The sequence below is a fragment of the Prinia subflava genome, chromosome 25 (assembly GCF_021018805.1).
Source record: "Prinia subflava isolate CZ2003 ecotype Zambia chromosome 25, Cam_Psub_1.2, whole genome shotgun sequence".
NCBI classification, from domain to species: domain Eukaryota; kingdom Metazoa; phylum Chordata; class Aves; order Passeriformes; family Cisticolidae; genus Prinia; species Prinia subflava.
Genome location: NC_086271.1, coordinates 1,130,396 through 1,146,898, shown reverse-complemented (window position 1 = coordinate 1,146,898; position 16,503 = coordinate 1,130,396). Strand labels below are relative to the sequence as shown.

The 16,503-nt window shown below is 45.0% G+C and overlaps 1 protein-coding gene across 1 annotated transcript in view; it reads left to right on the top strand.

Annotated features, from left to right (window-relative positions):
* PTGFRN (prostaglandin F2 receptor inhibitor) overlaps positions 1-14,794 on the top strand; it is a 66,223-nt gene extending 51,429 nt beyond the window's left edge. Inside the window, exons 7-9 of the mRNA XM_063419246.1 lie at positions 2,576-2,683; positions 9,572-9,877; positions 11,281-14,794. Coding sequence (XP_063275316.1) covers positions 2,576-2,683; positions 9,572-9,877; positions 11,281-11,447 — 581 coding nt within the window. The 3' untranslated portion in view covers positions 11,448-14,794. The remainder of the gene's footprint in view (positions 1-2,575; positions 2,684-9,571; positions 9,878-11,280) is intronic.
* The last annotated feature ends 1,709 nt before the right edge of the window (positions 14,795-16,503 follow it).

Below are 16,503 nucleotides of genomic sequence, written 5' to 3'. Positions count from 1 at the left end.
GGCCCAGTGGGGAAGTGCTTGGTGACCCAAACTGAGGAGTGTGTTGGGAGTGCTGCTTTTTCCTGATCCATGGCCTTTCCTGGCCGAATGACCAACCAAGCTCAGCCCTTACCCTTGTGACATCCAGCAGCCAGGAATGCTCTGACTCCGCTCCACATTAGTGGTTTGTTGGTTTGCCAGGGTTTGAAGGCAGTGTCTGTTCAATGCAGGAGGTACCTGGACTTTCAGCCTAGAAATAAGGTTGAAAAATCCCATGTGCTCTGTGTTTCCTTGTTTAACCTGCTAGGGCAGGGGTCAGGTAGCCCATCCTTAGCCTGACAGAGCTGGAATCATGCAGTTCATCTCCCTTGCTCAGCCCCTCCCAGCATCCAGCCTGTTTGCTGGAGTGGAGCATGTCCTGTATTCCTGATGTGATGTCACCTCACTTGCTGCAAGATAGACTCTGAACTATGGACAGTATCAGGATTATTATGGTACTGTTCTGCCTTTGATCAGTGCAGCAGAGGGACTGTGCTGGGAATGCAGGGATGGTCCTAGCAGATTTTGACAGTCTCTTTGTTTCTTTTCTTTGACAGCTCATGCACAGCTTGAGACTTTTCAGCTTATAGGTGGCTAGAGTGCCCTGGTCCATGCTGCCTTTAATCCCCTAGGACCTTGAACTTCTGTCTGCCCAGCTCCGAAAAAAAGGATGGAAAATGTCTTGATTTGTCTGAGGACAAATAATCAAATAGGCTGCAAGGGGAATATAGTTTGGTGTGTGTGTGTGTGAATGTCAGAAACAAACTGAATTCACACAAAACCAGTTTAGATAGAGGCTGAGGAAATATTCAGATTAATCTCTGTTCATCTCCGAGGAAAAGAATCTCATCATGCTGAGCTTAAGTTAGGGCTGTGCTTGTGAAGTCACTACCTGATCTCAGCATTCTGGGTCTCTTGTTTCCACTAAATGTTCTAGAATAAACATACAGGACTCTTGGCTGGTAATCCATGTATAACTTCTACTGCATCTCTATCACCCTTTTATCCTTGTTTGGGGGTGGTCATTTGCAGTGTTAGAAATATCTTCTAGTGTCAAAATGGGTGTCAAACTCTTAGATTATATGTCTGCATACTACCATTGTGTACAAAAGTACAACTGCTTCTGGACCAGAGGAGGGGGTTAGTGGAAATGGGGGGAGGGGGGATTTTGAAAGCTGGGGAAGTAATTCTTGCATTGTAGTTGGAATTAATTTCTTAGCATGCTCATCTGTGTATTTTCTATTGACCAAAACAAGACAGGCCCTTGTAGTCTAGAAAAGTTGCACCAAAAATTGTAGCTCCGGCTTCAGGATACATTCAAATTTCTCTCCAGAACCTCAGTTTGGAAATGATGTGGTAAGGGTGTGAGCTATCTGTGTAGCTTTCCACAGAAACCTGTTGAGAGGGGAGGGCACAAATTTCCTGAAGTGTTCTTCATTAAAAGCATTGTTTGCCACTGATCCTCAGTGGATTTGAAATGTAGGGTTCTTGTACTAAAAGAGTAGCAGGTGAGAGTGGAGGAGAGCAAATAAACAGCTTTTCTTTCCTCCCAAGCCACCCTTCTCTGCTTGTTATTGCTGCTGCTGTGTCAGAATTAGGTGAGCCAGGTAATAATGGGAGTCTAGGGAGAGTAATAAGGGTTACTTCTTAATCTGAGTCCCTAATTTCTTCTTGGGTCCCCTGGCTCTTTCCCCCAAAGTCATCCTGGAGGTCACCAGGTCGGGATCAGTTTTCCTTCTACTCGTCTCCTTCACCTTGATTAGTAGAGAAATCACAGAGGTATTTTGATATATTCTTCAGTTTCTGCCCTGTGAAATAGAGAGTATTAACAATGCTGGCATATCTGAGGAGTTGGGATTTTGTTACTTTTGCACTAGAGATGCAGCTGTTGTCAAAATTTGGGGAAGTTTTGTTTTTTTTAACCTATGTATGTCAGAAGCCTTTTAAAACATCAGTGTTGTCATGGTATCTGAGTATTTCAAAACAGACTAATGGTTTTCATTGATAGCATCACCACTTTACAGCTGAAGGAGTTACTGTACCCTTGGGCTTTGAGACATCTACAGAAGAAGCTATCTGTGGCGGAGCCTGAAAGAAAACCCACAAAGTATTATCAGATGCACTGCTTGTATTGTCTGTTCCAGTTCCACTGTAGAACCATTGGTATTGTTAAGATACTGTTTTGCTTTAACTTGAATTCCTGTTGACAGCCTCAACAAAAAGATCCATTCTGGATTAGCCTGAAGATCTGAACTCCCATGCTCATAAAGGAGTCACCAGTGGAAGACCAGCTCCTCTTGTGCTGGAGAGTAGCAGGCAGATTTGGGCAGCAGCCTCTGTGTTGGGTGAAAGGTCTGATGGTTTGGGTTCTTTGCCTTAGTACAGGATTAAATGGCTAAAAATGAAAAAGTATTTTACAAAAACTCAAATAGCTGCTTATCCCTATTTCAGAGCTCTGTCTCCACAAATGAGGAGAGAATAGTTCAAAAACATGCAGGAAAGATGTTGGACAGTGAAGTAAAGCCAGTCATGAATAATTGTGGTTACTCTCTTCTAGGTCCTGTGTTCAATGTCTCGGTGCACTCTGACAGCCCAACGATTTACCAGGGTGAGGTGGCAGACTTGCTGTGCATCGTCACACTGGAGGGAATGCCACTTGAGCCAGGTATTTCAGCAAAATTATTTCATTTGTAACTCATTTGCCTTCAGAAATTCCAACCCTGTGCCCTTTGAGTGAGGCTGGAGAGTGAGAACCAGCAATTCTGTATAACTAGATGAAAGCAGGACAGTGTGCTTGCTTTTACACAGCTCTATATAATGCAAGTTTTTTTTCATTTTACCTCCTGAGGGGAGAGGGAAAAAATGTTCTTACCACAAAATCCCCCTCTGCTGTCCCCACCAACTGACCCCACTGCAGGCAATCTCAACCTACAACCATCAGATGGGCCATGAAAACTATTCCTATTCCCTTTAAATGGAAAGGAGGTCCTTTGGCTAAACCATTTAGAAGAAAATGGTCATCTGTAAAGAAATCTTAGACACCTGGCCAGTCAGCTTCTCACTTCAGAGGGAATTTAAGGCTCAAGGTAAATCTAAAAGTCATAATAATTGACTATTGCAGTCTAAATGTCAAAATGAATGTTCATTGCCTTCAGAGTTGAGCATCCTTTTTTATGTGGAAGAAAGAAATACAGTACCTAGTTCCTGTGAGAAGAGTAGCAGACACAAAAGCAAAATTTTATGGAGACCTAAAAAGTTCACAGAATTGCTCAAAACCTATCTGCTTGCCAAGCATTGTCTGAGCTGGTTTTCATCAAAATGCTGTGAGAGTAACTCTCTCTCTTATACCCAAAATTGGAGTTTGGAATGAGTTGAGTCACTATGTATATGAATAGAAGCATCTCTTTAAAATAAATCTACAAATATATACGTAAATATAAATATATGTGAATGTATTTAAATATAAATTTGCCATGATTCATGGCAAGCTTAAAAGCCTACACATTAACCACTGCAAAAGAGGTGCCGTGCAGAAAATATTACTTATAATGTAGTAGCTGATGAGATGAAGTACCAGGCTTAGTAAAGGCCCATCACTTTGAAATTACAAGATGTCTATTCTACATTAAATCTGAGCGTGGCAGGGAAGCAATTTGCTAGATTACAGTCGTGTGCTGCCTGTGAAAACATGATAGAAGTCTGTAGATTGTATTATTGAAATGCTTGGTCGGGAGGAAAAGCTGAGTAAACTTTATTGCTGTCAGAAGAGTCATAGCCTGGGATATTGGGCACAGCATGCAGCGACGTGTGCCTGTGAATCTACCTCAGCCTGTCCTGTGGCTTCCGCTCAGCAGGAAGCCTCCTCCACGTTGAGGTGTGCTCAAGCTCTTACAGGTATTGTTGTGAGGCAGTTCCCAGAGCAGCTGCCTTCCTTTCCAAAGCAATAATTGCTGACAGGGAGCAGCTGCTGTGTCTGCTGGTGTTCCACAGCCGAAATAAGCTTGGTGTTGCCTTGTGAAAGGCCTCAGCATCCCTGAGTCACTTAAAACTTGAAAACTGGAACACAAGTTCCACCTAAATATGAGGAGGAACTTTTTTACCGTCACAGCGACCACACACTGGAACAGTGTGGTTGCCCAGAGATGTTGCGGAGGCTCCTTCTCTGGGGAGATTCAAAAGCCCTCTGGACAGAATCATGTGCCATGTGCTCTAGGATAACTCCTGAGCTGGGAGGTTGGACCAGATGAGCCCCAGTGGTCCCTTCCAGCCTTACTCATGCTGTGAAAAGAAGCCACTTAGTAGCAGTGGGGCTCTCCTGTCACTGCTTTGCTGTAGCTGGGTTTGGGATGGGTTTGTATTTGGTACCTTGAGACTGGAAGGAACACAGATAGCACAAGGACAATCAAAAGAGTTGAAGTAAAAAGGTGTTGCCTTTTGAGGAGCTGCTCATCAGCCCAGTTTAATTTTAACTTGACAAATTCACAAGGGTTTGTGGGTGTCTGTTGAATTGATAGATTATTCCTGGAGCTGGAGGTGATGCTGTTTCCAGCAGTCATGGGCAAACAGAGCAGAGTCTTAAATGTCAACACTGTAATCTGTTCCATAGCTGGGTAATGTTGTCTTGGACATGGCAGAGCTCTGTGGTGGTTTTTTATCTTGTTTCTTTCATGTTGGAGGTTTGTTTGGTTTCTTTTTCAGTCTGTAATGGAGCAGATGAGGCACAGACAAGTAAATCTAGAGTGGAGTAAAATGTGGCATTGCAGCAGGCTTTGAGGAGGCTTTTCAGTCCACACTCCGAGCCTCCAGTTGCAGGACGAGCAGGATTTGGGGCCTAACCAGTCATGCTGTGTGATGAAACACAGTCCTTGCTGGTCCTCTGGATGAGACTGGCAGAAGAGCTGCAGGGAACAGCTGGAATTTATTCAGGATGTACAAACTTCCCTCGTCCATCTGCACTTGTGGCCTTGGGAGCTGGAGGGGGCTAATGGAGCAGGAGGTTAGAGGAAGGGTTCAAGGGCTTGTGTGGTAGCAAACAGATGTAATTCCTCACTGGTAACCTTATTCCTCTGTATCCCGTCTCTGATCAGTCTTTATGCTGTGTCAGTATCACAATTTAATTCAAAACTGGAATGGAGGACTTGCTTTTTAAATTAGTGCCAAATGTTAGACAGACTGTGAAACTAACGGGGCTGTCTCATCCCACTGGGGACTTGAGGCACACTGTTAGGGAAAGCCTACACCTGGCATTTAGAGAAACAGGGCAAGAGTTATCAGCATCTTCTAGAAGAAAACAGAGCACTGCAGTACAGACATGGTCATTCCATTTGGGAATGTGATGAGAAAGGAGGAAGGAGCAAATGCATTTGACTCCCTTCTGAGGGGTGTGGTGGTTTTCAAGGTCGTATGTACTGCTCGTGTCAGACCTGCTGCAGGGCTGTGGTGTGGGATCCCCTGTGATCAAAGGAGGAGCAGGACATCATAAGAAGTCCTGTTAAGTGCACATCCTTTGACCACATGTGGTATGCCAGCCAGCTCTGCTCTTGTGCACGTAGACACTCAACCTTGTGGGCATGCGTGTGTATTAGTATGTATGTCTCCTGTAGTACATTGGTGTCAGGTGCCACCTCTTCTCTCCCTCTGTGTAGCACAATTAGAATAATAAAGTACTTCCAAGGAGCTGAAGAGAACCTAAATGACCAGTTATCTTTGTCAGTGCCATTTGTTAGTTAGACTGATTTTTTTTTTTTTTTTTCCTAGAGGCATCACTTACGGTTTGAACCCTTTTCTGGTAGACGCAACTCACAATGCTTTCAGTGTGTGTTTTTGTATCCGCCCTGTGGGAAATTTTCAAAAGGGTAGAAAAGGTTTTGGTGTGACTGCTACATGCTTTAATTTCCTCTGCTTCTTTGAGACCCTGCTGAAATCGAGTGTGTGTTACTAAGCCCAGTACATGGCAGCAACTGCTCCATCTAAAGAAGTGGTCCTTTGGCTTGGCAGCTGTGGTTGGTGTTTTGAATTGATACGAGGGGAATATGTGTGTGTGTCAGTGGGGAATAGGAGTTCTTCTGTGCCCTGAAGATACAAAAGCTGCTTCTGATGCTTCTGTTGAATACACATTTTCACAAATGATCTCTCTAGACTTCCCAGATCACCCATTCTTGGGCTGTGTGCTTTGGGATTTAAAAGTATTACTTACTGTGTCTGAAAGGAGATGTGGGTTTTTTTTAATCTGCTCCAGACAGACCCAGTGGGCACTCCAGAGAATTTAACAAAACCAGCTTGTTTACCCCTTATATGGCTTGAAGTGGTTTGCTCAGCTCTCTAGGAAGCCCTATTCAACCTCATTTAAATGTAGTAAACAAAAAGGGTCTGAAAATTGTGATTCAACACTGTAACAGGATGGTGAGAGAGCTCCATTCTAAGCAGTGGAAGTGTATGGTTCCTAAGAAGCTGGTCTAGAAATAGGATTCCCTCTTTTGAGGAGTAATTGGTCAGGGAAGTAGCTAAGACCCAGACAGCTTAGCCCTGTGTGTCAAATCGAAATGTGCGTAAAGATGTGCTTTACATGTTGATGATCCTCACTGGCTGAGGAGGGGAGGAAGCACAGCACCGCTGTTAACTCTGCTCACAGAGCCCTGAAGTGTCCAGCTCCCAGTGCTCTCTGTTCCTTTAGGATTTATGTCCTGGTGGCCCTGAGGTCCTTGATGCCCTTGTGGGCACTGGGATGTTAATACTTCACTGTGGGGCACCTTGGCCAGGTGTGACTGTGGCACTGAAAGTACCAGGAAAAGAAACCTTTGCTGAATGTGTATTCCCTGAAGTGGAGTTTTTGTAGATTTGGGTCAAAAATTGAGAGTGACGCATCAACATTGATGCAAGGTGTGTGGAATGGTGCAGATGCCGAGTGTGTGACCTGTTTAATGTCAGTGAATCTACATATTTATTAGCACTTGGTAGCTGCTAGGTATGTTCATCTCTGATATTTAGAGAGCACCTGATTTATGTCCTGGCTTTGCTAAATTTGCCTGTGTTTTTATTGCATGAAATCCAGAGATATGTAGATATGAATCAGATGACTTTGCTGTATTAAGCTATTTCAAGGAGGATAGTGACAGAGTACTCGGAGCCAAATCCTCCCTCTGACTGTCTGTAGTGAGTCACTAATTGCAAACTGTGTACTGGCTAATAAAATATGTTGGCATAATACTGTTGTCCCATGTTGTAATTACAGAAGATAGATTCAAATATTTCAAAATGACAGCAAGTGCCTGTACTCATGTGGAGGGAAGAGAACCTCAAATTATCTGAGATTCAAAAGAAGGAATTCTTCAAAGCTGCCTGAGGATATGAAGACTAGATTATTATTATCTTGTAATATCTAAATTTATTGCCTAAACCCTTTCCAGCAAGATCAGTGGTGTGTTAAGTATAATTTGACTCAGTCTGAAAGGTGTCCATATGCTCCTAGAGCACCTGGAAACACAAGAGCGAGCGTCAGTCTTGGATCCTTGGCAGGAATTGGTCATTCCCAACGTGACTGCCTGTGGACCAGTGCTATTACCGTATTTGGCATAAACAGACAGCAGGGATGAAGAGTGGTTTCTATAAACAGAGCTCTCTCCAGCAGAGGCCCTGTTTCCCATAGACACTTGGATGAGTGCACAAAGCAGAGGTCAAGTTTTGGTCTCTTTGACTGAACATGTGTTTATGGTAATTTTTATTAACTTTGGTTTCAAGGGAAGTGGCCCAAGTGCTTTGCCAAGTAACTGATAGTAGCATTTGTAGGACGGGAGGCAAGAGGGATTGCTCTGAGCGCTGCTGGTCCATGTGACCTGTGCTCAACCCCATGTAGGATTGGGACATTTGCTTCTGCTGGAGGGCTGCAAAGTAGGCCAGGTGCTCTCCTGAGGTTCTGTGCATTGCCCAGAACACGAGGCTGTGGCATGCAGGGCAGGCAACTGGCTGGTGTCCCAAAACAATTTGGCCAGACACTGTCTCTGGTACTAACATGTGCTTTTTCATATTTTTGCTTTGTTTCTGTAGATGTATGTAAAACCAGTGCACCTTACGAAGAAGTTAATTATACCCAAACACTGGTTTGTTTGGATTTTTTTTCTGCAGTAAGGAGGAATGTCCCACATGGCTCAAGTAAAAGAGCTGAGGCTGTCTCTTCCCTTTACTTTAAAACATGGAGGTTCCCTTCTTTGCCAAAGTGCTAGCTTGCCTGATAGAGACTTAAAAGTCATCTTCACTTAGATCTGTAAACAATTTCAGTACAACAGCAGGCTTAGGGCTTCAGTTACTCCATTAGTCTAGAGGCCAAATGTGAAAGTCTAAGAGAAAAGCTAACTCAGTTACACAAAAGATCAGTTTTAAATTTCTGATTGCTAACATTGTATTTTTCATGGCTCTCAGTAATTAGAAAATGGAGGTTTGATGCATTGCCAAGAATCACTGGGACTGCCTTAGGTGTGCACACATTGTACCAGTACTCCAGACTCAGGACAGAAATAGCAACTTCTGTTTCCAGTCTGGGCCCATCAGTTTGCTCATATGCCAGGAAGGAAGACCTGTGAGGAAACAAGTGAGCAGGCCTTGCTGTCTGTGCTGTAGGTCATGCCAGGTTTCAGACTCTGACAGGTGTTGCTGGGCTCACAATAGCAAAGAATAGCAGTGGTTTTTAAAGTGGATACTCAGCTACCTCTGCCTAATAGGCTTAGGACTGAGATCTGCTAATGAGATCAACAGGACCTTGCATGAACACACAGCGAGCTCGATGTGCTGACAGACTCTGACTACCTGTCAGCCGTGTTAAAAGTGTAAGTTCCTGCAAATCCACATTATAGGCTGTGTCTTTGGGTTGTGAAACTTGTACAAGGCATCATGTCTGATGTGTCACAGTAACCCACAACTCTGGGAAAAATGTATAAATGCAGCATGGCCAGGCTTTGCTCCTGAATGTTTTGTGCTGCTGCGGGTGATTTTTTTGTGCACCGTGCAGAATCTGTGTTCATTCAGGCAAACTCTAAATGTAAGGAAGGGGCCTTCAGGACAGAGCCTTCTGATCTGGTGGTTGTTAGGCCCTCATGAAGACAATGACTGCAAATCACTCTCTGCTAGCAAATATCTAGCACTCCCACCCCCTTTCATTATAGGTGCAGCATAACTGTAGAGCTTCTTATGATACTAGGCCTGCTTGGTAAAAACTTAGATCAGAGTTAAATAAAAATTTCAGAATTGCAGGCAGAAAGACAAGAAATCGCTTCTTTGTCATCCCTGTGGTAAGTCACCCTTTCTGTACAACTCCATTCTTCCTGTCAGTGCATTTCATGGCAGTTCACTGCTTGAATCCTCCTAGAAAGGACGTGTTCAGGGCACTCTCTCCCTTTTCTTCTGTTTTCCTTTTCTTTTTTTTTTTTTTTCCTCTCTCTGCTGTCAGACCAGTGCTGGCTTTGCTGCTTACAGATGAACCTTTCTGCTGAGAAACAGCACAATGAATGCTTTTCAGGACTCACCAACACACCTCTGAATTCTTCTTTGTCCACAAACATAGATGATATGTCCTTCGACGTCTCCTGGTTTGCCGTGCGCTCCTTCTCACTGGACAGAGAGCCCGTCCTGCTGGCCTCGCTGGACCGGAGAGGGATCGTGACACAGAGCAGGAGGAACGGGAGCAGCGACCTCAGCCTGGAGAGGATCAGCCCTCTGGAATTCCGGCTGCGCGTGCACGGCTGCCAGGACCACGACTTTGGGAACCACTACTGCGTGGTGACGCCGTGGGTGCGATCTGCCACGGGCGTGTGGCAGCGGGAGCCTGACATCAGAGCCAAACCCATCTTTCTGTCTGTGAAAATGGATGGTAAGAGACTGAAACATGTGTTCTCCATTTCGTTTTTAACACCTTATTATGTCTTTTTGTGGCGAACATTCCCCATAACTACTTTACCGGAGGCACCTTTAAATCTCATTAGATTTTTGTCATCTTTTTTTATGGCTAGCAATTTCTGATTCAAGATTCTTCAGAGCAGAAGGATCTGTTCTGCCTAAACAGTTGATAGATACCAGACTGGAGCATTTTCTTTCCTGATCACCTCTTGGTGATGTTTTCCATAGCTGAGGCATCTTTCAGTCAAGGGCACAATATTCTCTCCAAGTGTTAACCCTTCTGCTGCCTGCTGGAGGTAGCCCTGGTTTGCAGATGGGGTGTGTGGATTAGTCACATTTGTCACAGTGTCAAAGCTGGGAAGAGAAAATCAGAGCTGTGACTCTTTCCTCCCCCTCTAATGACAACACATGTTGCTCCCTGCACTTTGTGCCTTCCACCCAGAGTTGCAAGTGTTGCTAGACTTCAGGAGGAGGAAGTTGCACACTAGATGCTGCATTCAGCATGTAGCTAAGGAGGAAAATGAATACAGGAGGGGTTTTGAACTAGTTGCTTTCTTGATATTTCCAGGAGAGGTCATTTTTGAAGTTCCGTGAACTTGAAATGAACAAGAAGCTTTTGTTCTCCCCACTGTGCTGATAACTATTATAACTGCACTTTCTAAACCCCTTTCAGTTCTTACTGTCTTTTAACTGAGCAGTAGGTACTTCAAAATCAATTTTTTTGTTTAGGCACCAGCTTTGAAGGTTGATTAGACAGGGTAAATATATAGTAATTCTAATAATTCAAAGCACAAAGGAGGTCCACTTCTTGCTTTCTGGAAATGTATTACAAAGAATGCAGCCACACTCTGCCTCTGATGGGGAAACAATCCAATGCTTTTGTTTGGAGAAATGTGTGACAGGATGACTCTTGGAATAAACTCTACTTTGCTATCTCACTCCAATGCTCTTCTGGTGCTTCCAGCCTCTCCAAGGCTTTGAAATTATTGTGGAAGAATTAGGGTGAAGAATTATGTTCTTCCCACCTTGGTATCTCAGAGACTTCTCTGTGTTGGGTTGAAGGCTGGGGAAGGTTCCTGTGCTGGAACCATCATGAGGCTGTTCCAGCAAAGAATTGTTTAATGGTTGTCAGCATGCCTTCTCTTCCCTGGTTTTCCAAGAGACTGCAGGAAGGATTGAAGAAAAGTGATTAAAAGACCAATTTTTCAAACCTGAGAAGATGGAAATCAAGAAGGAAAATTAGTGTAATTTCTTTCTGAAATAATTAATCTACCCTGAGTGAATAAGGTGGAATTTTCTCCTTTTTCAGGCAAGAAGAAATAAAGGGGATGTCTGAATTTCTCTGTCATATCTAACAACTCCACCTTCCTTTTGCAGTTCTGAATGCTTTCAAGTACCCCCTGTTGATTGGCATCGGTCTGGCCACTGCCATTGGACTCCTCTCCTGCCTTATTGGCTACTGCAGCTCCCGTTGGTGCTGCAAGAAGGAGGTGCAGGAAACGAGGCGAGAGCGTCGCCGGCTAATGTCGATGGAGATGGACTGAACGCGGGGGCTGGACACGCTTGCATTTCGGGAGAGACTCACAGGGCTCTTGGATTGTGTTGAGACACTTGCTCACAGGCCCAGACAAGACAGTGCGTTTGCTCTCTGATTTCAGCCTGGACCTCAAGCTTCTCCTTGTTACACGTTGTGTCCTGAGAGCAATCAGGCCGTATTTAGCAACTTGGGAGTTCTCCTTTTCCAGCAGCACTTTCTGCATAGGGATGATGTCCTTCTAATGTGCAAACTGTTGAGCCTTCTCTCAGCAGGGCCCTGTGATAAAATTCGTTAGTGTTTTGTTTGTTTGTTCATTGGTTTTATTTTCCCCCCCTCGTGGTTTTGGAAAGATGTCCCTGTATGAAAGCAAGGTGGGCAGGATGATGAATGGGAAAGAGGCTGGTAAAAGTGTTAGACTTTCACTGTATTTACCAATCTACCTTTCCCCTCTATCCCCATCACATCATCCTGTTCCCTTTTTATTTCCTCCTTGGTATCTCAGAGACTTCTCTGTGTTGGGTTGAAGGCTGGGGAAGGTTCCTGTGCTGGAACCATCATGAGGCTGTTCCAGCAAAGAATTGTTTAATGGTTGTCAGCATGCCTGCTCCTCCCTGGCTTTCCGAGAGATTGCAGTTAATCCTGACACGTAACTTGCCTGGTGGAGGTCTTTGAAGCACTTCTTATAAACCTTTTATTTTCAGTGCTCAAAGCTCTTAGCTCTGGTGAGTAGGGGCTAACTTGGCAACCCTGAAGAGTCAATCCTTAGACAAGCATTTGATGGATGTCTGCCTGTGGCCACCTTTTCCCCCACCCTCCCACCTTCTCTTCTCCCCACTACAGCTGCTCACATCGTGCCTGAGACCCTGTTCTGCTTGTGGCAGGGGGGCACGTGGTATCCAGGGACAGGGCTCAGCCTTCTGCTGGCCTCAGCAGGGAGGCTGGAGACCTTGCTCCCCGGGTGATGGTGTGACTTACGACAATAAGAGATGGATCTTCATCTGCAGTTGGCCAAGTGATCATGTTTAGAGACTTGTAAACTCTGTCTTACCAAATGCACAGACCAGACTTCAGTGCTGCTTCTGCCAGTTGCTCACTGGTAGTCCTCGAACCTGTGAGCAGAATCCGAGATCTGGAGTAGCTGCAGTGCAGCTCAGGGTAGGAATAAGAGCAAGCCCAGGAGGGCAGCAAGAATCCTTCAGGTTCCAATGGCCCTGGTCTTGAGCATGGGCCTGCAGCGGGGCTTTCCCCATGGGCTTGAGACCTATTCCTCGGTGCTATAGTACAGAAGTCCTGCTTTGGTCTTCCAAATACTCTGACCTGGCTCCTGAGAGGGAGCAGCATCTTCGCCAGGCAGTTCTGTCTTCCCAGCACGGCCGGTGTTCTAAGCAATAAAGGTCAGAATAAAGATACTGTGTACAAACAAATGAGGAAGTTGGACTTCACCACAATCTGATGTCGCAGCCCTGGTTTGGCTTGCGTCAAGAAGGGTGAGAAATGCAGAGGTGAGGCCAGGGCTCAATCCTTACCAAGGTTTTTAAGATAAAAGATGGTAAAGAAGAGCATCCATGGAAGGTAGTGGCTGTGGTGTGCTGTTGCCTGATTAGACATTAGTTACGTCCTAGACAATCTGCTTCTCTAATAGCTCATTCCACTGCATATTCCAGGGGAGCTGCAGGTCTGGTGTCTGGGCTATGAAGGCTTTTTGTGGTAAGTTTTCTTAGTGTGGATTTTTTTTTCTGTCTTGAATTGTGGATCTTTTTTCTGAGGCTGATGTGAAGGGGTTTTCCAGAAGGCTGCTCTGTGTCCTGTGTGTGAACATGCTTGCAGTCACATCTGTATGCATGGAGGTGTCCAGGGATTTTTGAAAGATTAATAAGAAATGTCTTCAAAATGGGCTTAATTTGCAGGGATGGGGCTTGCAAGTTGTTATTTGACTCTTTAAGATGTGTCATGTAGTGTTCCAAAACTGGGACCCCCAGACCTGGGAAATTCTGAAAGACTTTGGCCTGAAGGTACATAGCGAGTTTTCTTTCTGGCATGATGTTTTTCTTTCTGGAAGAGCTCTGAAAAGACCTCTGTTGCAGGCAAATTTAGCTGCCTTTCCTAAAAAACAGGGCAGAAGCAGTCTCTAGCTTCCACTGTGAAAGCCCAGAAATCTGTAGCAGTGCTTTCCAAAGGAAGGGAGTTCAGGAAAGGATTCACTCAGACCCTACTTTGACATCAAGAATTTTTCTTCCTCTCCTGTCTCTGCTGTAGTGAAATCTTGCTTTTTCCTGGGATGTTACAAAACACTATTCTGATGTTTGGGATGCTGGCTGATCTAGCAGCTTCTTTCCTGCATTAACATCTGCTTTCTTCTTGTGGCATTGGGGCATCTTGGGAGGGGTGGAAATGGTGGTGAAGTTCTAAGCACAGCATCAGTCACTTTTTGTCCTGGCAGACTGACTCCTTGTCTATCTATGCCCTTGGTTAAGTTTTAGGGAGAGAGGATCATGACCGTAATGCAATAATTAGGGAGTGGATGAGCAGGGAACCGCCAGCTCTTCCCAAACACACAATATAGCACACTTCCTCCCTGCTGGAAAAAAAACTCAGGGTTATTTTGGTCAGGGCTCCCTTCTTCTCTAGTGAAAGCTCCCATTCCTTTATCTAATGCTGACCTTCCTTCACGGCCCATAACAAACCACCTTTGTCACTCCAAGTGAGGGAAGTTTGCCACTAGCTTGTACTGCTGACAGCCCCGTGGAAGGCAATGCTGCATCCCATTCCACCCTGTATTTGCTGTAGTTGGATGGGCTAGACCTAGCCCCCAGGTTTCCTTCTACTTGTGCCAATTTTGTATTATCCCCTTTTTTAAAAATAGTGTGAATCTTCTCTCTAAGGGAAAAAAAATCGAGGTCACTTTTCATGGTTTTTGTTGTTATTATTATTATTATTATTTCGTGTGTGACCAGGGTTTGTGTGAGTGGAGGTGTGTGTGCATCTGGTTGTGTAGTAAACCTGCAGAGTATCAGAAGCTGCCTGTGGTGCAGTACAAGCATCCATATCCTCCCTGCTGCAACCTGTGGTATTGTCAAAGTATCCTAAGGGCTCACATTGATCTTCCTCTGTTTGCATTGCCACATCTCCTGGTTAAGCTGGTAAATTCCTCCAGGCACTTGGAATTTCGATCCAGGGCAGCCTTGAACATCATACAGCAGAAGGGCAAGATATTTTCTTTCTTTTGTTTTAATTTCAAAGTTACAAAATAAAGTTTTGGGCACAATTCTGGAATGCAGGTACTGAATAGTTCTAACAACGCTGTGTAAAATGTTTCTTTTTATGTTTAAAATAAAGAGCGAGCCTTTTTGATTATGTCTGTGCTGTGGGTCTGGATGTTTGAGCTATGGGCTTTCCTTGTTCCCTCCATGTATGCAGACTCTATTGTTGAAGGTATAAAATGTAAACCTCACAGTCCTGTTTCCAGCAATGTGTACCCTGTAAAATGAGCATGAGCCCTATTTCACAGTACGTTTTAAATATTTGCCTACACTTCTGGGATGAATTGAGAAGTATAATTATTTTCTGAGTCTATTGTGTTTCTCTCCCACTGTAAGTCAGCCTTTTTGTTGGGAGAGTTTTATTTTGATTAGCTAAGGCCAGGAGTCACAGTTGGGAGTGTATATTTAATATCTGTAAAACCTGGCATTAGATGTTGAGTCTTCCCTGACCCCTTTATGAGGCTTCTCATTTCCAAGGTAATGGAAATTTTCCAGGAGGAAAAATCAATAGTGTTGGAAGAAAACTTCCTGCTTTCTTTGCCAATGGCTACCTTTAGGATTTTTTTTTTACCCCCAGCAACCATGCAAAGACACCAAAATCATACAGCAGGGAGGTGACTTGCTGTCATGGTGTAATCCCAGCTGGCAGCCAAACCACCACACAGCCACTTGATCACTCCCCCACCAGTGGGATGGAGGAGAGAATTGGAAGGGTAAAAGTGAAAGAAATACATGTGTTGAGATAAAGACAGTATAACAGGGAAAGCACAAGCCATGCGCTCAAGCAAAGCAAGGGATTCATTCCCTGCTTCCTGTGGGCAGGCAAGTGTTCAGCCATCCCCAGGAGAGCAGGGCTCTGTCATGCGTGGCGGTGACTTGGGAAGACAGACTCCATCACGCTGAGTGTTCCCCCTTCCTCCTCCTTCCCCCAGTTTTATGTGCCCAGCTTGGCACTGTCTGCTTTGGGATATCCCTGGGGTCATCTGTCCTGGCTGTGTCCCCTCCCACCTCCTTGTCCCCCCTCAGCCCACTTGCTGCTGGGGCGGGGTGAGAGGCAGAAAAGGCCTTGGCTCTGTGCAAGCCATACCCAGCAGTAAGGAAAAAATCCCTGCATTATCGGCCCTACTTCCAGCACAAATCCAAAACACAGCCCCATGCTAGCTACTGTGAAGAAATTTAACTTTATTCCAGCCAAAAACAGCACACTTGCTTTCCAGCAGGAAGTTGTTTGAGGCAGCAGCAGTTTTGGGAGGGCAAGGCAGGCTTTGGCAAGGTGAGTTTGTGTTCAGAGTGTTGTATGCTCTCTCTGAGTAGGCTGCAGTGCAGGCCAGGTGACAGCAGAGTGTGTACCTTTGGCTTCTCTCTAGATGGAAAGGCGTGCTCTGCAGAGTGTGCTTGCAGGAAGCTGGATCCAAGCTCTAAATCCTTAAGGAGCAACAGGAGCCATCGACTAAAGTCCAGGAACGTCACAAACGGTCCCTCAGCAGATCCTGTGCCAGCCGTAGGTGTCCAGCACACACATGCCCAGCAGCCAGGAGCAGTGTGCTTGTGGGACAGCAGTCCTTGGCCTTGAGCTGTGCAGGTTGCAGCTCACAGGTGAGTGTGGATGAGCTTTTATGAAATCCATTCAGGTGAGTTTGGATGAGCTTTTATGAAATTCGCTTGCCTCCCCCACCCCTGGGATGACCTGCGTCTTAATACAGTTCTTGTAAAGGTGCTAGGATTTTGTCATAGGAAAGAAAGCTGAAAAGTGTAAGTCTGGAAATGAAAGGGGGTCCTGGCAAGTTCAGTGCCTGGGTGTTG